The sequence below is a fragment of the Coenobita brevimanus genome, chromosome 65 (assembly GCF_032717465.1).
Source record: "Coenobita brevimanus isolate Jiangsu-jjx chromosome 65, ASM3271746v2, whole genome shotgun sequence".
In the NCBI taxonomy this organism is placed as follows: domain Eukaryota; kingdom Metazoa; phylum Arthropoda; class Malacostraca; order Decapoda; family Coenobitidae; genus Coenobita; species Coenobita brevimanus.
Window position 1 is genome coordinate 26,998,487 of NC_137018.1, and position 21,481 is coordinate 27,019,967.

General features: G+C 41.3%; 1 protein-coding gene across 1 annotated transcript in view; it reads right to left on the reverse strand.

Moving 5' to 3' along the window:
• LOC145404953 (uncharacterized) overlaps positions 1–21,481 on the reverse strand; it is a 608,364-nt gene that overhangs the window by 519,965 nt on the left and 66,918 nt on the right. Inside the window, exons 3-4 of the mRNA XM_080276459.1 lie at positions 9,725–9,890; positions 1,958–2,028 (exon numbers count right to left, since the gene is read on the reverse strand). Coding sequence (XP_080132585.1) covers positions 1,958–2,028; positions 9,725–9,890 — 237 coding nt within the window. The remainder of the gene's footprint in view (positions 1–1,957; positions 2,029–9,724; positions 9,891–21,481) is intronic.

A 21,481-nucleotide genomic window follows, 5' to 3' on the forward strand; every position in this document is an offset into this window, starting at 1 on the left:
ATGAATAGATGAATGGATGGATGGATAGATATAAGGTTGACAAATTGGTGGATGGTTGTATAAATAAAGATTGGGAAAGGCAGCCATAGTGTTCGATGAATGTATGGATTGATATATGATTGACAGACTGGTGGGTGGCTGGATGGACAGGAGGTGAGGAAAATGGTTACTGATGGGTGACTGCATGGGGGGATGAATTATTGGCTGGATGTCTGGATGTTCGGATGCATGAATGATACTGTATATAATTTACAGATTGTTGAATAGCTGGAGGAAAAGACGGAGGGATAGACAGTTGTTCTTGTTGTTGTAGTTCAACCACGGTCTGTCTGGCGGAGCAGACCCATCGACCACAAGAAAACAGCCGCCTTTCTGTGGCAGACAGCGTCTCGAAAGTGTCGAAACAGAGTCCATTAACATGGCGAGGTGCAGGGAAAATGAAGAAGACATAGTCCCTCTAAAAGGATGAAGCTGAGTACAGGAGATATGTATGAGAAGTTGTCAGCCTGGACATTGACTGTTTGGTTACTGTGATCGAGTGTCCCATGAAAGTTGTGCAAGGTTAGCTACCAGGCCTTGGCCCCACGTCGCTCCCACGTTAGTGCCTCCCAAGACTATGGTGACCATCCGCCTACTACCTTTTCAGCTGGCTAGCGTATGCTACGCCTTGCCCAAGGATGATCCGATACTATGCAGGACAGGGACTCCATCTTTCCTGAGCCGCCCACATGCCGGAGAGATACCGGTAGTTAGAATGATAGATGCCTAGATGGTAAGAAAGTGAGGAGTTAGACTGATGGGTGGATGAATGATGGATGTATGGATGACAAGTTGGTGGGTGGGTGGACGGAGAGAGAGAGGGATAGAGAGTTAACCTGCTGAATGGATGTATGGTTGGCTGGATGGATAGAATTACTGTATATTTGATTGACTAGTTAATGATGACATGGCTGAATGGAGCTGGCTGCCTGAACAGATAAATGAAGTGATGGATGGTTGGAGGATTGGATAGATGGGTGTTTGGCTGTATGGATGGATGGGCAGATGCATGGATGGATGGATGGATTGATGGACAGATGGATGGATAAATATGTTGTTGCCTAATGGACGGATGAATGATTGGATGGCTCGAAAAGTGAAATGAGTTACAGAAAGATATATGGATGGATAATGGATACACAGATGACTGGAAGGTTGGACAGATGGTATGATGGATAGGTGGATGGACACACGGTTGACGAATTAATTATATCTTTGTTACTCGCCTCCCCATTCACTTATTCGCACACTATATCTAGCTCCACACACACACACACACACACACACACACACACACACACAAACGGAATCTCTCTCTCTCTCTCTCTCTCTCTCTCTCTCTCTCTCTCTCTCTCTCTTTTCTATCTATCTCTATCTCTCACACCACAATTCTCATCAACCCACATCTCACACATACACACCCACATCAACATCCTGCAACTCTCCTTCCATCCAGCACTAACACCTCACCCTACACTCTCCTCCATATATCCCACAACTCCACGTCCTAACCCTTCAGCACCCTCCTCACTCCCCACACCCCCACACTAACCCCACACCTCACTCTTTATACATACCACTTCATATTCCAACCCACACATCACACACTACATCCCCACACTCACGCCACACCACACTGACTTCTCTATGTCATAACCCACACCCACACCCACACACTGACGCACACCTCCCCACCACTCGTCCATCACCCACACTTCACACTCAGACTATACCTCACACTCATCCCCCCCTCTCCACCCCATCTCCACAGATCCACACCCACTCTGCATCCCCGCATCCTCACACTCATTCCACACCCCCACACTCAATACACACCCTCACACTCAACACACATGCCCACACTCACCCCACTCTACGCTCACCCCACACCCCAACACTCCCCCACGCCCATACTCACGCCCCCGAGGTTGACTGTGGGTAGTGCAATGAGGTGGTCTTCAGCAATCGTCAGTCCGCCCTCCACACAAGCTGCAACATCAGCAAATGAATAAATAAGTTAGAGAATCAATATAAAGTAATAGACAGGCTATCACAAGTAATTAACTCCTTTAGCCCGAGGACGTGTATATTTCTACTCTCTCTACCTCCAGATAAGGTCGTTCAACTCAGGCGAGACTATCGGAACTGGGGGTCTTAACTAGAGCCATCTTTGCCTCTTTCTCTACTAAGTGGCTCTACTAACAAGAATAAGTTTGTCTAGAACTGACAAGATTTTACTAATGAAATAGTCACTGGATTCAAATGATTAAGATACAGAAGTCTGGAATTAACATATTAATATTTCGGTTTTGCTTCATATAAGAGTATAACGCTCCTCGTCCACTCCGCACGGCGATTTCTGGTGTGTTGCGGGCACCGTTCGGTCAGTGTTATCAGTGTCCATCCTGCGTCATTTATTCCTTCACTACTCCCATTGATACATCAATTCCCACACCAGCGGACTAAGCCGTCCCCACAACACAAGATGCCGCCAGGTGAGAGTATGGTAGAGGGTTATTTACGCATTCCCCTGGGCAAAGTATGTAAATAATAATACATAAAAAAAAAAAAAAAAAAAAAAGCCTGCAAAATAGAAGGGAGCAAATAAAGGTATATAAAGGAAACAAATGAGTAAATTATACAAATAAATGCATATCACTCAAATGAATATATATATATATATATATATATATATATATATATATATATATATATATATATATATATATATATATATATATATATACTGTATATATATATATATATATATATATATATATATATATATATATATATATATATATAAGAAATGGCTGATGAATACAGGTCCAAAGCATGGGAGGAGTTAGAATCAGTGAAATGGAATGAAATGGATCTGGACAGCCTGTGGAATGCATACAGGGATTGCTTAGTTAGAAATGCTGAAGCGGTGTGTGGTGTGGCAAGAGTAACAACAAAGAAGAAAGGTACGGCATGGTGAGAGAGCTTTGGAGGAAAAGAGGAAGAAGTGGCTAGAGTGGTTACAGGACAGGGGTTCAGTTGAAATAAGAACTGAGTGTACTCAAAGAAACACGTAAAGAGACTAGTGAAGAGGAAAAAGGAGGAGGTAATTGATGATCTAGGAAGAAAAATGAATGCAAACTACTCTGAAAATTGGATGTTATCCTGGAAAGAAGTGCGGAAATGTAGAAGTGAAAGCAGAAAGAAATGTGAAGGTGTGAAGGATGTAGGTGGTACACTATTAACCCATGGGGATGAAGTAAGGACCAGATGGAAAGAATAATTTGAAAGCCTGATGAATGGGAATTGAGAAAGCAGAGCGGCTGTAAACATGATTGGTTTTGGGAGTGTGCAGAGAAGGAATGCAGTGACAGGAAAAGCGACACTCGCACAGGTGAAGAGTGCCGTGAAGCGGCTGAAAAATGGGAAAGCAGCTGGGGTTGATGAGGTGTATGCAGAGATGATTAAGTGTAGTGGAGAAAGTGGAATGAAGTGCTTGTTGGAGATATGTAAGAAAGCATGGATGAGTGAAACTGTGCCTGCAGAGTGGAAAAAGGCTGCGATTGTGCCCCTGTACAGAAATAAAGGTGAGCGAAGTGAGTGCAAGAATTATCGTGGCATAAGTTTATTAAGTGTGGTAGGGAAGGTATATGGAAGAATTATTATAGAGAAAATAAAAGAGTTATCAGAAGTCCTAGTGAGTGATGAACAGGGTGGCTTTAGGGTTGGCAGAGGATGTGTGGATCAAACATTTGCAATGAGACAGGTAGTGGAGAAGGCTTGTGAGGAGGAGTATAAGGTGTTTATGGCATTCATGGATCTGGAAAAAGCATATGGCAAAGTAGACTAAGAAGGATTGTGGAAGGTTTTGCGCATGTACGGTGTAGATGGTAAACTGCTAGATGCCGTCAAGAGTTTTTATGATAGTAGTGAAGCATGTGTAAGGGTTAATGGGCATCTAAGTGAATGGTTCACAATCGGTGTGGGCGTGCGACAAGGTTGTGTGATGTACCCATGGTTGTTCAATATATATTTGGATGGGGTAATAAAAGAAGTAAAAACACGAGTAATGAAGAGGGGGATGGCGTTGGTAATAAATGGTGATGGATGGAATATCTCCAATTTGTTGCATGCTGATGATGCAGTACAACTTGCAAATACCATACAAGAACTTGATAGACTAGTGCAGAGTTTTGCTGATGTCTGTGAGCGTCGTGCCTTGAGGTAAATGTAGAAAAGAGTGAAGTGATGGTTACTGAGAGCGAAGGTGACTCCCAGTGCTATGTTACAGTGAATGGAGAGAGACTGGAATTGGTGAGCGAATTCAAATAGCATGGTACAGTGATACTGTAAAAAAAAAAAAAAAAAAAAAAAAAAGAGGAATATGCGCAAAAGAAGTGGAAAGTAGAGTGTGACACAAGGAAGGAAAGCAGTTAGTGCAATGAAGGCCTTGATAAGAAACGGAGGCTTGAGTGTTGCAGCTGCACGAGGCCTGCATGAAGGAGTGTTAGTGCCAACTTTAACAAATGGATGAGAGACTATGGTGTGGCATGAAAATGAAAAGTCAAGAATGAGAACAGTGAGTGGAAATGGGACTGCTGAGGAATGTATGTGGACTACAGAGAGTGGAAAGGATACGAAATAGTGTGATTCGTGAAAGATGTGGAGTGAGGAAGTCTGTGGTCACCAGAATTGAAGAGTGTGCTGAGATGTTATGGTCATGTGGAAAGAATGGAGAACAATAGAGTGGTAAAAAAAGTATACCTGAGCGAATTTGAAGGAGGCAGGAGGCGAGGTAGGCCAAAGAGAAGGTGGAGGGATATGATGGATGAGAGTGTGAGGAAGAGAGGTTTGGAAGTTGGTGAGGCTAGGAGACTGACAAGAGATCTAGCTGTCTTGATGATACTGTGAGAAGCGCATGGTCAGGGATTGGACACCCCTTTTTAACGTGACAGCGTCTGGATTGACAGTGTCGGATACGTGTATGTGAAGCTACAGAATGTGGTGAATGTTTTTTGCGTATCAGCTAGAGCCAAGATTCCGGGGGCTTGAATGGTGAGTGAATGGAAGCGTGGCCCATTGGACTGGGCAAATTTGGCTGTCTGGACATTGTTACTCTTCAGCCTGCCCTAAGGTGGGAAAGGAGATCCGGATGATGATGAAAATATATATATATATATATATACATACACACACACACATATATATATATATATATATATATATATATATATATATATATATATATATATATATATTGTACACAGTATGTACATTAGGGTTATAACTTTTTTACAACCTTATATTCCTGTACCTCAAGTCGATGAACTTTTGCTTAAAAACAAAGAAAAAAGCCCTTATTCCTCTCAGTTTTTAAAAAAGGTTACCCCGAAATTTAAAAAAAAAAAATCGATTTTTGCAAGTGTATATTTACATGTATAACAAAAAAAATAGAGCTTATACAAATGCATTAATACTTAAAATCACTGTTTGATACCTAGAATAAATCTAAGTTGCTGTTTGACTTTGTTTCTGCAGACAGCATAAAGTTCCCACATCACTCTGATCGCACGTTCTGCACACTGATTACTCCTTGGTATCTTGAGTAAGGATGGCTCCTACTTCCAGTAATTCTGCAATGAGTTTAGTACTTATTTGTAAGGTTTCAATATTTCTGACAAGTTCTTGAAGTCATTTTCATTGTACATCTGCTTTGTAAACCAGTACTCTGCCCATTCGTACGAAATGACTGCATATCTTCTCCAAAGTCTTCCTTGTTGTAGGTATAAGAGTGAATGCAAGGATACCTGGAGTTGCTCATGAATTCCACCTCGCATTACTGATATTTGGAATTTTGTGAAAGTTAATCAAAGCAAAATGTCCTTTTTCTTCAAAGAATCTAGATACTTGTGTTAAATGGTACAAAAACTTCATGTCATCTCTCCATCCTCACTTATCGAGGATCTCTTCTCTTCCATTAACAAACTGTGATCTTAGTTTTTCATAATTCTTTATTAGTTGAGACACAAATGGATATTCACTGTTTGGAGAATTGGTGTTAGCGCCAAGTTCTTCGTCCATCACAAAACAGAGAATCCTGTCCAGAATGTGATGCTGACAACCGATAAATTGTGGTTTGTGAAACTTATCCGAGAACATTTTTTGTAATCTGACAACTCCACTCATTTTATTGCATGCCATAAGTTGAATTCATCAATAACTTTTGCTGCCATTTTCCAAACGCAATGCATCCAATTTTATTTTGGTTCTTTCATTTTTAAGTAGTACTACCTGGTACTCATTTTCATCAGTCCGCTTTCCATCAAAATGTAAAGACCATGTTTCCAACTGTATCTTTTCAATCATTGCCTAAAGACCATGTTTCCAACTGTATCTTTTCAATCATTGCCTCCTTCAGTGTAGCAGTCTCTTTGTATATTGGCTTGTAAATTGCTGCTTGAACTGGAATGTCAGTACCATCATGTGACAATTTGTTACATATTTTGGCAGCTTTATTTATCGATACTCCAGCGGATGTCTCCAAGTTAGTTGCAACTTTACTTCTGTTGTGTTTTTTGGTTGGTGGATGATTAGTCTCATCTTCATCCTTATATTCCTTGTCAACAGATTCAGTGCAACTACCACTAGATGAAAGATTGTAAGATGTTGATGGTAATATAGGTTCATGAGGCAGTTTTCGTCTTTTTGAAGGGTGAATGGTTTCCTTACTTGCAACTTGATCTGTTGAGTACCCCACTTCTCCTTTGCTCTACATTTGTATGTGGTAGAGTTGCTTATCTTCAATGGATAACCATTGACCATTTACTTTTGTGATATCAAAAAGTTTATTTAGGGCATCATATTTTCCCCTCTTGACACAATCATCATAAGATTTTAGGACCATGTCAAGCATTGCTTGTATTGTTTGATTTGACACATGTGGAAAGTTCAATTTATTCTCCCATAATTTTGTAACGTCTTTGGAAATTTCGACTATCCATTTCCAAGAAACTGGTAACGTCCAACAACTTGCATTTGGTTTGGCGTTCTGCATTTTTCTTCTAATGAAGATTCTTCTAAAGGCACAATTCCTTTTCTTCTATGTGACTACTGGAACCGCACTAAATTATTGGTCCAGACACCCTTGTTCTTCTGTACGATAGTATCACTTCTTTTGTGTAACATCATGGTTATCTGTAAAACAAAAATATTTAATATATAACAATAACACACAAATCATTTATTTTGCTGACTGTTCACATGCAAACTGCGAAGATAACTGTTAGATGTTGAAAACTGCCCCTGTTTTATAATATTTAGATTATTCTAGAATGTTCTAAACAATGTTAAACCATACTAGAATGTTACAAACTGTTCTAGAAAGTTCTAAACAGTTCTAAAATCTGTGCAAGTCTATAAAGTTATTTAAAAAATCTATATAAAGATTAAGAAAATCAAAACGCGTGTGATAACGTTAAATATATGGTAATCCATTTTTTTTTATTTGGAGGTGACTTTTTTTTTTAACTGAAAGAAATAATTTTTTTTTCTTTGTTTTTAAACAAAAATTCATCAGTTTATGATACAGGCTACCTTTTAATTGAAAAAATCAAAAAGTTATAATCCTACACACACACATTAGAACTTATAATCCTACACACATACATTATATATATATATATATATATATATATATATATATATATATATATATATATATATATATATATATTGTACACAGTATTTTTTTTTTATGTGCTCGACTTCTGGGCATAGGCTTCACAGAATCACAGCCTGTTGTCAAGGCCCAGTAGTCTTCCTACATATCATACACCTCTAATCATCACTACTTTGGTGCTAACACCAACCGTCCATATTGAATACATGCTGGGGCTGTCTCATACAGGACTGATGTATTGGTATTAGCGGGGGTATATTTACGACATGTCGGCGGGTCCTCTGATAGATCGGTAAAGTCTGCTTTTACACGAAATTCAAATCATTAAACTGTCCCCTGCCCCAGCGGGGATTTGAACCAGGGTCCAGTAGGACCGCAGGCCACCCCTCTACCGATTGAGTCACTGCCACCCCCCTGTATATATATATATATATATATATATATATATATATATATATATATATATGGAGCCTCTGTGGTACAGTGGTAGAGTGTGCGTTTCATACACGGGTGGACCAGGGTTCGGGACCCACCATGGTAATAAACTTTGGGAGTGTTCACCCGGCCACGTACTGCATTGGCGGACACAAGGGGTGCTGTGGTTGAACCAGTGTCGCTTACTGTAAAGTATGCTTGCACCCAGTCGGCTTGCTCGGGCCGATTACACTTGGTTCACAGACTACACACACATCCAGAGCCACTCCAACACTACAATTACACATACAAGTACTTCTCACCCTACATACAATCTCTACCAGACAGCCTAAGCCACTTGGTAGAGATACATTGGCTGTATCGTCCCCATTTCGGTAGGGATAGGCCGGTCCTGCAGTGGAACGGCTGATGATGATGATTATTATATATATATATATATATATATATATATATATATATATATATATATATATATATATATATATATATAATGTGGGTGGGTGTATAAACGAAGTGAAACAGTCAGTAAATGAAACTGAATATACAGATTAATGAATCACACAGGCTAAATAATATGAAACTTAGTAGGGTAACTGTATAAATCAACGAGTTAATAAACATCAAAATAAATCTCTGTTTATAATTAAATCGATAAAAAATGGTGAGCTGATTAACTGCTAAAGTTATTGAAACAGTTCTAAGTACCTGTTGACTAGTAGCAGCTGTTTTTGGTGTCCTAACAACCCTACTCAGCACTGTAACCTCGTGAATACCCTAATCACCACTTTGTTGTTGTTGGTGTTGGTGTTGTTGTGACCACAGGCTCATCTGAAAATCAAGGCGATGGACTGCAGGCTGAAGCTGCCCTTCTCTTGCAGTCGACCATCTTCCTTTGAGGGGACAGAGAGGGAGCTCAGTGACGTTTGTATTACCAAACATCGGTGCTTCTCTGTTATATCGGTGCTGCCGCGTGAAGGTGTCCCATTCCAGCACCAGCCACCCCTTAACGACCTTAATCACTCTCCTAACACTTCTAATTACCTGTGGACTGGTAGTGGCAAGGCAGACGGAAGCTGTACCAGGTGTCTTACTTATCCCAATCAACACTACTGTCCCTTAAATACCTCAAGCATACGCTCAGCAACTCTAATCACTCTTAGCAATCCTAATTACCCTTCAAACAACTGTAATTAGACCTGAATAACTAACTACATCTTAGTTCTAATTATCTCTTAATTACCCTTTCACCCTCGGACAACCCTAATCACACTTAACAACATTAACCACTCTTAACCACCCTAATTACCTCTTAACAACTCTAATTACGTCCGGACTGGGAATGGTAGGCCAGAAAGGATCTGTGATAAGTGTCTTAATAACCACCAACCTAATGCGGTATGCCAAAAGGAAGCTATAGCAGATGTGTTAACAACCCCAGTGAACACAGTTGCCCGTAATATATCTTAATTACTCCCTTAACAACCCCAAGTATCCCTTCACCCCTCTAACCACCTCCTTATAAATCCCAATCGCTCTTTTAACAAGCCTAACTGCCCCTCAGCAACTACTTACCTCTGGGCTGGTAGTGGTATGCCAGATGGAAACCGTTAAAGGTGCCGTAGGCGTCGCTGTTGAAGTCTATAACCAGCGTGTCTCCTGGCGATGTCACTACCCAGTCAGAGGGCAGCTTCCCGGACACCTCTAACAACTGGTCAGTCCTCGCCTCAGACGCGTAGATCTGCAGGTAAAGGTTCAGGTTGAGCTAGGTTAGGTTAGGTTAGGCTAGGCTGCTATGTGAGATTAGAAGTGATATCCATGGTCTGGTTAGGTTGGGCCAGTGGTTCTCATACTATGGGTCACAACACAAAGATGGGTTGCAAGTGAAATTGCAGTGAGACGCAGAGACGTAGAACAGGTCCAGTGCTTCCGTGTATATTATTTGCTTCATAAAAATTGCAATTATCGGCGTTACATTGTTAACATATTCATAAGACTATGATCTAAGCTTCACATACATGGCAGAGAGATTTAGTTAAAAGAAAAAAAAAGTGTTATTTCACAGTGCGTTTGCTGTTTTTACCCTATGGGTCACGAAGTCTTGGCATGTTCCAAAAACGAGTCTCATTCGAAAAAGTTTGACAACCATTGGTTTACATGGTGGTCCAGGTAAAGTGGGACTGGTGTGTGCTGTACTTAATTAATGGAAGGGGCGTGTTATAGCTCAGCGAATTTTGGCCAAGTTAGGGTGAAAAGAATATTATATATTTTACATCGCACTCCAACCGGAGAATTGATATGGTTTGTGCTGTGCTTAACGCCAGGGGTCATGTTACAGCACGACAAATGTAAGCCAAGTTAGAGAGAAGAGAGCACAGTGTTGGTTACGTGGGTGAGTCAGGTATGTCTGTGTTTAAATAATGTAAGGGGACATGTTAACTCAGTAAATTTAGGCCAAGCCAAAGTGAAGAGGATATGGCAGTGTTTACATGATGGGCCAGATGGAGGACGGGTCTGGCTTGTGCTGTGTATAGGCAGTGTGAGGGGGCATGTTACAGCTCAGCTAATATAGGCCAAGGTAAAGTGCTGGGAGTGCAGTATTGTTTACGTCAGTGGTTCTAGAGCTATGGGTCACAACCCAAATGTGGGACGCGAGAGAAATTTCAACGGGTCACAGAGACATTCCCTAATACTTTCACTGGACTTCACTAACTTCAAAGAAACTGTAATTATCATTTCTACATTGTTACCTTATTCATAACAATATTCTCTCGGGTAGAGAAGATGTTCAGTTTTGAAAATATTTTTGTATCGCTGTGCCTTTTTTTTGCCTGTGGGTCGCGAAATCGTGATGTTCCCAAAAGGGTCACTCGGCAAACCCTTTTGCGCCCAGTGTCCTCAATATAGGACAGAACTGGGCATTTCCTAACGTTAATAAAGAAGGGAACCCCGGGATAGGGACCTATGAGCTTCGCGACTGTGAGCCGAGAGGCGGAGGGCGGTACGCTTAGCACCCATCCAGCCAAATCCCTCGCACAGGAACTCTGGGAGCTACTGTAAGTGGGTTAAGAACCACTGGGTTAGGTTGCTACATTCGGTTATTTATGATAACAGATGCAAGTATGCGGTTATATCTTAGGTTAAATTATGTAGGATAGTTAATGTAATAGATCTATAGATGTGTTGGTTTAGAATCTGTGAGGTATAATAACTGATCTGCAGTGAGGTTAGGACAGATTAGTACCCTTTACGGCAGCATCCACAACTGTGTATCCCCACTTCCATCGGCCTTACAAAACTAAACACCGAACAAAAAATGTGCCTGGCTTCACTCTAACAATTAGCGGGCACTCAGAAGGCGCCTACCTCCGTTAACGCCAATAATGTTTATGATTTGCCTCTATAATTCCTCTTTCCTACCAGATGAATACTTTTTCGGTTTCACATAATTTTTTGAATGCAAGAAAGAAGGAACCAGAGGCCAAGTGCCCGCAAGATTGTTCCTCCCCTTGTTACTGAATTTCAGAGATGGAATACCTCCACCGGTTCCTTTGAAATTTATGATTAATTCCTTCGTCAGGATCAGGATCAGGATCCACTTCAAAGCCTGATCAGCTCTTCCTTGGCTCACTGATCACCTATTCACCAGATTTCATTGAAATCCTACAACTTTTTCAGATAACTTGTACACAGACAGACAGAAAGACTGGCACTGGTGATTACATAACCTGCAACTTCATTGGTGGAGGTAATTAAGACCCTCACTACCACATATGAAAATATCAGTCAGCTGGGAAACAAAAAAATCCAGGAAGCAATGACATGTCAGGCATTTCCAATGACTTTGCTAATGACCATTGCTAATTATGATAATGAACAAGTCTGGCCGCGTAACTCTGCCTGCGTCACAAGTCCCATGAGATATGGATATTATGACGCCAGTGCTAACTCATCTTGTTTTACTGTCAGTTTCCATTAAGCAGACAGCCAGCCTTATTTTATTGGAGTTCAGAGTGGTACTGTGGTCACAGGTGGTTTTCTAACTAACCCAGTAGCAGTATACTGACCATGTATAATGCATGTCACGCTCGTTACGTGGGAATTAATACATGGCATGGCTTTACGACTAAAATACGCTGTAAATTAGCTATCCGGATCAATACTTTGTGGACACCATACGCTGTGTAGTGTACTTAGCAACTAGCCAGAAAGCATCAAGAGAACGCAATAACCGTCTCTTCTAAAGTTAATAAAATGTATGATATACTGCCCTATCTCCTCTTGCCTACCAGATGAATGTTTTGGGGGCCTCACGTGGTCAACTATTACTAAGGTCAGTTTGCCGTGTTACACATACTCAGGATGACGCATACCTCAGCTATCGCCAACAGAACTTATTATCTATTTTTATATGTGGATCTCAATCCACCTCAAAATCTTATCAACTCTTCCCTATCCAGTGCCCACTTATCCACCAAATTTCACTGAATCTCGAAAGAGACTTTATGAGATAACTTGTACACAAACAGACAGATGCAGGTGAATACATAATTCCTGTCTAACATCGATGGCGAAGGTAATTAGAATTCCGTAGCACTGTGTAGAGCTACCGTATTTCCTCCATTTTTTTTTCTTCGTTCTTCCAAACACCTTTTCTAGCTGGCGCCATTCCTTTATTTCTTCATCGAATAGCATCACTCTTGACAGTTATTTCTTGGGTCAAGGGCCTCATACCTCATTTTCCTTTTTTTACATATAATTAAGCATTTTAAAGGAATGTTTAAGTCAAACATCAAACTGTACGAACACAAATTTTGAGAGCCTAAGTTTTTGCATGTTCATGAATCACCATGGCAATTTGCACAAAAGTATGTCAGTGTACTGTAGGTGTGTGGGGACCATGTTGCATTCCATTGCGAATATTGGCATTCTGGTGTGTCTTTTGCATTTTAGTAAAGAAATAGTCAAAGTAAATGCAAAAATTCTGAGCGCAAAATGTATAAATCTTTCAAGGCAATCCAGTACCGCCAGCCAAATCTCCTGGAAAAACATATAAACTACAGTCTATTAGATTGACCTATGCACCTGAGATGTATAGGGCAAGTAGGGTGTGTTTGTTTCGCGGCTGCTGATCGGCCGCCGTTAATGTCATTGTAGTAAATGCATCCATGTATTGTAGTGCAACATGCGGACGTAGGTGTACACCGTGAGTGGATATCATAATGCAATATGTGGACGTAGGTGTACACAGTGGGTGGATGTAGTGCAACATGCGGACGTGGGTGTAGGCCATGGGTGGATAATTTGCTTGAAACATCACTCATCGTTTTATAAAACTTTATAATCAAGATTAATTTTCTTTGATAACAATAAACTTTCAAAGCTAATTTTGACCTCTTCAGCTTCGGAAATTATTCCATATTTAGTCTGGCTGCCTGAATTGAAGGCAGTTAAAAAATATAATTATATATGTGTTAAAATAAGAAGAGGTATAGATTTAAATCGTCGGCGGCCAATCAGCAGCCGCGATTCAAACACACCCTACTCGCCCCATACATTCTGCTGCACAGGTCAATTAAACAGGGTACGAGACCTTCAAAACTGAATCAAATCGTCTGATTGTTGCAAGGTGAAATTACAACTGACGTATTCGTGGTGGGGAAGGTAAAAGGAAACCTATACTGAAATTATCTGTGGGAATAAAATTTATGACTCAGAAAACCCTGGTAGGTGGGTACGCTCATCATCCACCCACTTAGTGTAGCAGTACTCTGTTCTTAGGGTAGCTTTACAATGAGCGGCAAGCCAAATGATTTCCTGTAAACCAGGAAATCATTTACAACGCTGGGTGGTAACCTTATAACTAACCAACACGTGTTCCCTACGTGACAACAAGTGAGTTGGGGGAGGGTTAGTGCCACTCCCTGGAATACAGCTAACTAAAAATACGAACAAGAAGCCTCGGACCAGGACTGACCAACAGGTGACGACTAAGGACCGAACAAAGGACATGGTACGGATTACGATATGGAATGGAAGGGATGCAAACGATAAGGTGAAAGAGAGATTGTCCAGGTGCTTGAGGGTGTAAAAGCGGATGTATGTAGATTAAATGAAACTAAATGGTGAGGTGAGAGTGTGAGAGAATGGGGTATGGATGGGGTATTTGCGCGCGTGGATGAGAATGAGAGGGCAAAAGACGGAGTGTGTATTCTTGTGTGCAAGAGATGGAAGGAGAATATAAGAGAGTATGGATCAGTCGACTCAAGAATTGTGTGGGTAAGATTGAAAGTTGGACTACAAGTGAGGGCAATTGTGTGTGTGTATGCACAAACGCAAGATCGTACAAGCAGAGTGAGAAGAGTTCTGGACAAATGTGAAAGAATGCATGGAAGAGTTTGAAAGAAATGAGAGTTTTTGATTGGAGATATGAATGGAAAAGTAGGGAGTGTGAAAGTGGATGGAGTAGTTGGTGAGTGGGGTGTGCCTGAACAAGTACAGTAGATGAGAATGGCAGTTCTCTAGTGGACGTTTGTGCTGGGAGGGGGCTGGTGATAGCCAATACCCTCTTCAGGCACAAAATGATCCATAGCTATATGTGACGGGTGATGAGAGGGGTGGGTGGTGAACTGAATGAACGGAAGGCAATGATTGATTATGTGTGTGTGGATGATAGAATGAGAAGGTGTGTAACTGATGCAAGAGCATATAGAGGTTGGGGGAGTGGACTTTCTGACCAACACATGGTAGTGGTGAAAGTCAAGGTTGAAATGAAGTGGAGGAATAGAAGAAGGGAAGGACAGGAGGAAGTAGATCTTACAAGGAGGGTGGAAAAGTTACAAGAGGATGGAAAAAGGCAGAATATAAGAAGGAAGTGGAGGAACGATTGGGTAAATATAGACTGAAGCAGATGAGGGACGTGGAAGGTGTGTGCAAGATATTCATAGAAGAAATCTGTGCAGCATGTGTTGTGGTGTGTGGGGTAAAGAGAAAACGAAAGAGGGTGCAACGAAAAGCATAGTGGAATGAACAGGTGAGACAGGCTGTGGCACAGTCTGAAAACATATAGTGAGTGGATGAGAAACAGAGGTGTGGAGGAAGGTGAGAGACAGAAGAGAGAGTTATATGTAGACAGGGAGAGAGATGAAAAGATTAGTAAGAGAGAGTAAGAAGAGAGAGGATTAGGAATTTGGAAGGAATTTGAGAGTAAGTGGAGGGAATGTAAGAAATTGTTCTGGAAAGAGGTAAAGAGAGTTAGGCAGGGTGTTATAGGACTTAGTCGGGAAGTGAAAAATAAAAATGGTAGATTACTAGTGAAGAATGAAAAGTGAGGAGATGGAGAGAACACTTTAAGGAACTGTTGAACTTAGAGAATGAATGTAATGCAAATACTTGTGGCTAGGGAATGGCTGGGAGAAGGAGGGATATCAGAAGAGAGGAAGAAATCAGTAAGATGGATGTTGTGGAAGCAATGATGAAAGTCAAAATGGGGAAAGCCCCAGAACTGATGGAGTGTGTGGTGAAATGCTGAAGCATGGGGGAGAAATAGTAGTAGAATGGATATGGAAGATGTGCAGATTGACCTGGGAGGAAGGTAAAGTCCCAGAGGATTAGATGTCAGGTATAATCATTCCCTTGTACAAAGGAAAAGGCGAAAAAGAAGTGTGTGGTAATCACAGGGACATTTGTCTTCTTAGTGTAATACGAAAAGTATATGGTAGGATACTTACTGACGGAGTTAGGGAAATAACAGAGGAATTAGTTGGAGAACAGGGAAGTTCTAGGAAAGGAAGAGGTTGCGTAGATCAGATATTCAATCTTAGGTCATCAGTGGAAAAGGGTCTAGAGATGGGAAAGAAGTTGCAAGGCCGTCTTCATGGATTTGGAGAAAACATATGACAGGGTGGATAGACAAGTATTATGGAAAGTATTAAGAATATATGGAGTAAATGGGAAGTTGCTGAATGCCGTGAAGAGTACGCATGAGGGTGCTAAGGCTGCAGTGCTTGTGGACAGTGAACTGCGTGAGTTTTTCTATTTGAAGGTTGCGTTGAAACAGGGAAACTCCCCGTAATGATGTTTGCAGATGATACTATGTTGTTAAGTGAAGATGAAGGGGAGCTGCAAGGCTTGGTGAATGAGTTTGAGAGTGTGTGTAAGAAAAGGAATCTAAAGGTGAATGTAGGGAAGATAAAGTTACGGTCTTCGAGAGAAAAGTCACTGAATATACAGTGAGGCTGGATGGGGAGGAAATGGAAAATTTGAGTGGTTTTTAGTACTTGGGTAGTGTGAAGAGTAAGAATGGAAGTTTAGAGGGTGAAGTGCTCGAAAGGATACAACAAGGATGAAAGGTTGGTGGTTCTTCGAAAGCGGTGATAAGAAACAGGGAAGTGAGCATGGAAATGAAAAAGTTACTGCATGACAGGATTGTGATACCAACTCTAGCGTGTGGAAGTGAAGCTTGGGCCTTGTTGAACGGACACAAGTCAAGAATGAGAGCAGTGGAAATTATTTATTTGAGAGGAGCTGGTGGAGTTACATGGAGAGACAGATTGACAAATGAGGAAGTGAAGGAGCGTTGTAGTGAGGATGTGGATGTGATAGGAAGCGTTAGGAGAATCACATTGAGGTGGTTTGGCCCTGTGGAGGGGATGGAGAGCGAGTGACTAACGAGGAGAGTGTATGTGAGTGAGATGAAGAGGGGGAGAGGGAGGGGGAGGCCAAGGATGAGGTGGAGGGATGGAGTGGAGAGGTATATGAGAGAGGGGGGTATGAGCTGGGAGCAGGGCAGTGAAATGGCGGGGGACAGGACGGCATGGAGGCGATTTGTTTGTGGCCATCCCTTACGGGATAATGGCGTCTGGCAATAGATAGATAGATAGAAAACCCTATGAGAAAAGAACAGAATAGATGAGGGCTCCCCCCAGCCTAACCCCACCGTCAGTACAACGACCACCAGGAAAGGCAAAGAACAAGCAGCACTCAGAGCGTGCCTTACTCGTGCCCACTATCTGGTCTAAAGGCCAAATATATGACTTTGTCCTGTGACCATGACAGTCAACAAATTGCTTTCAAAACTGAATAACTTCATCCCTGTCTAACCCTCAAAACTTCCGCCCGTTGTGGTCCGTATCAGATCAAGCCTGCATGAGTTGACTTTGCCTAGTGACCTTAACCTTTGACCTTTCCCTGTCACCTAGATCTTTGAACACAGTTCTCAATATCTAATATCTATCCTTGTTTTAACTGAATCCTTCCATTGTTTAGTTTACATAGGATTAAAACTGTTTAAGTTTACCTTACCATTGTGACCTTGATCTCTGATCTACTGTGTTAAAAAAAAAACAACAGGCCAACTTGTCGGGTGATCTCCTACTCATTTGCCAAGTCTGATCCAGAAGAGATCAAAACTGTCTTGATTTTGTTCACACAGGTACACGGCTTGAACTTTGCCCTTATCCTGTGACCTTGACCTTTGACTGATTGTTCTCAAAATAAAGACTCTTCGTTCTTGCCTATCCCTTAAAATTCCACTGAGATTGGTTCAAATCAGATCAAAGCTATTTGAATTAATCTTGCCCTGTGACCTTGGCTTTTGACGTTTCCTTGTGTTCTTGAATTTTGTCTGATTGTTTTCAAAAAGGGATCTTTTAATCGTGCCTTATTCTCCAACCTTTCGCAAAGTGTGGTCAAAATCGAATAAAAACTGTTTATGCTGGAAGTGCCTTGTGACCTTAACCTTCAACTTATTGTTCTAAAGCACAGTAGTTTTACTCCGTGACTGACCCTCAATACTTCCACCAAGTTCGCCTAAAATCGGATCAAAATAGTGTGAGTTGTTTCGTTAACAACCACACAAACGAGTCTAACTCTGACCTTTACTTCTGACTGATTATTCTCAAAACCGACTCACTTCTTTGTTGCCTTAACCTTAACCCTCTCCCCAGGTCTGGTCTAAATGCGATCATAACTGTATACGTTGATATTTTTGGTCAAACATTTATCTACCTACTCGTGTGACCTCGATCTCTGACCTATTCTTAAAAGAATGGATCTACTGCTGACTTTTCAATACTTCTACCAAATTTGGTTAAAATCGGACAAAAATGAATAATTTTTGTTCACACACACACACACACACACACACACACACACACACACACACACACACGCACACGCACACGCACACGCACACGCACACACGCACACACACACACACACACACACACACACACACACACACACACACACACACACACACACACGCATGCACGGGCGCGCGCGCGCATCAACGCTCGCGCGTGTGGCTATTAAAACACAACTTGTTTCGCTAACGCGGATGTAAAACACCATGATTGTTAGATAAAACATCAAAATATTTACTGGAAGGAAGAGGAAATGTTATAAATATACCATCTATTGTGGTGGTGGTGGTGGTGGATTATTGATGAAGGTTGGTAGTGGTGGCGGTAGCTAGTAGTAAAGGGATAGAGGGTTGTCTGTGGTGGTGGTGGTAGTTTGTGGTGGTGGTATTCTACCGCAACAACCACATTTCTTACTGTACTTATGCATCACTAGTATAACAATTACAATCGCCACAATCCCTGCACGCCTCGTACAACAACCACAGTCACCACAGGCATCACCAGTCCTACTCTAGTCCTTCCGCAACAACAGACACACCTATTTCCGCTCTGGTCTTACAGTCACCACAGTCACCACAACCACCAGAGTCACCACAACCACCACACTACCATCCCACGTAAAAAAAAAAAAATGTTCATCATATCTCACCACATACTGTAGACTCTCATCACACTAAAGCCATTGTGTCCACAGTACAGCACAGCACACCACACCACGCCGCACCACACCACATCACGCCAAAGCATAGCAACAGCACATCACTACACCACAACCCTATACAATCCCACACACCACTACATATATCACCATCACCCACCCCAACCCACCCAACCACACCGCACCACTCCATACCACACCACACTGCAGCATACCACCACAGGACACCACATCTCACTGTACCACACCACACTGCCACGATAGACACCAGCAAAACCACCACAATAATCCCACTAAACCAAAGCATACCATCACACTGCACCACATCACACCACGTCACATCACACCACACAATACCCATTACCACACACCACCTAACCTCCTCACCACACCATACCACACCGGCCACACACAGAGGGCGGTATCACACATTATTTACACTTCCCTGGTGTTGCACTCCCCAGTCAATAAAAATGTTTAATAGTAACTCCTTGGTCCACTTCATACGTATATTTTGGATTTTCCCAGGCTATTTTTTACATTTAATATGTACTCTCTCTGAATAATAAGAAATGTCCATACAGCAGATGGAAAGATTACTTGTTTTGGTAGTTACGCCTTGTCCTGGTAAGTTGCTTGTGCTACCATAAGAACTACCAGTGCGCACACTCACAGAGAACACTCACCGCAGCTAGTTCATGGGCACTGAGAGCTACTGTGAAAGAAGCAAATAGGATGTGAGATTTCTACTCAGAAAACGGATTTGGCTGATGGGCCAAGAGTAACACATTTTTTTTTTTTTATAGATAATGAATGGAGGAAGGAAAAACAAAGGGGAAAAAAATAAGTCCATGTGCCTAAAGGCATCCTCCATTCATAAAATATTTATAACAACTTAGATAAACAAGAGCTAATCACTTAAAGACATTTCTCATTTCTTGAGGCAGCACATGTATCTCTATAAGTTGAAGGAAACAAGAAAGGAACACTTTTCGTCGAGCATGTAAATCCCTGTGTATTGGCGATGAGAAGTTATGGTATCACAGATAATAAAAGAAGGATGGTTTACTGAACGTCCTTATGATTCCTATAGAATCATTAACCTCGTCCTCAAAAAAGATCATTTTAATACGTTGCTTGTACTTAGCTTCAGTCTGAAAATGAAGTCTATTTGTATTGCCTTTCGCTGCTTTTGTGTTTTATATTCTTAGTTTTAATATTTATGTGTTTGGTACGCTGAAGGTGTGTAGAGCCGGGAAAAGTGTGTCGTTAAAGTTCATCAAGGGTGTTGAGAGAAGGGAGTATTGTAGCGTACATGACAACCAAATAATAAAGAATAATCAGTTATTTGAATGACAAAATTGCAGATGCTGCACAAACTCTCCTATGTGAACAGCCCCTTTCAGTAGCAGGGTGGATTACACATTACTCGGTCAAGCAAGAAGGCACTTTTACTCTGTCTCATCAGAGTGTGTACATTAATTTCTATGGAAAACGAAGTCAGTGCTACTGTATACTTTGTCGCAGAGAATGAGAGTAGAGCTTACTGATAGCATTATGCAATGTGAGTTGCCAAAGTTTGATTAAAACCAACTGAAGTAATTTTATGGATCGCTTGGCAATGCTGTCAACTACCAGGTTTTCTTATACCTTGTAACCAACAACCTATGGAATCGCCATCTGAGTTGAATTTTCGGCAAGGAATAGTAATCCAACTTTCAGATATGGCAACAGTTAGGTGCGTTAGCATCTAACAGAATGCTTAGAAACGGAACGTCTTCTCTTGGTAAAGTATTTGAAACTGTAATTAATAAGCACATACCGGTATTTAAACACCTTGAATCCAACAACTTAGTGATAGACAATATGGTTTTCGTCACGAAAGATCCACAGTTGATATTCTCAATCTCCGGACTCATACCATCCATCAGTCAATTGACCAGCATAGAGAAATCCAGGCAGTAGCCTTTGTTATTTCTAAACCTTTAGACAGAGTGTGGCACCAATCCCTGCTGTCAAGACTCCCACGCCATGGACTAACTTCTTCTGTTCCATAGCTTTCCTCATATGTCAGCGACAGAAAGATAAAAGTAAATGTTGTATATTCCAATTTCCACTTAGTCAATGACGGCGTGCCACAAGGATCAGTTCTGGCACCAACCCTATTCCTAGTCTTATCTGTCACCCACAGTCCCATGTGCAGATGACTCAACACTTCACAGTTCATTCACACTCAAACCCCCATTTACAAAGTACAAACTTTAATATCTCCATAAAGCAAGACTTATCTAAGATCACTGAATGGGGACAAAATAACCTTGTCTCATTTAATGCTAGTAAAGCCAAATATATACAATTTACTAATAGACAAATATTGCCAGATTCATATACTACCTTCAATGCTACTGATATTCCCATCTCCAAAAGTATTGAAATTTTCGGTGTTTCACACAACATTGCCCTCTGCTGGACCTCTCGTCAGATCCCTTGCTAAAACCGCCTTAAAGAAACTTTAAATATTGTACAGAG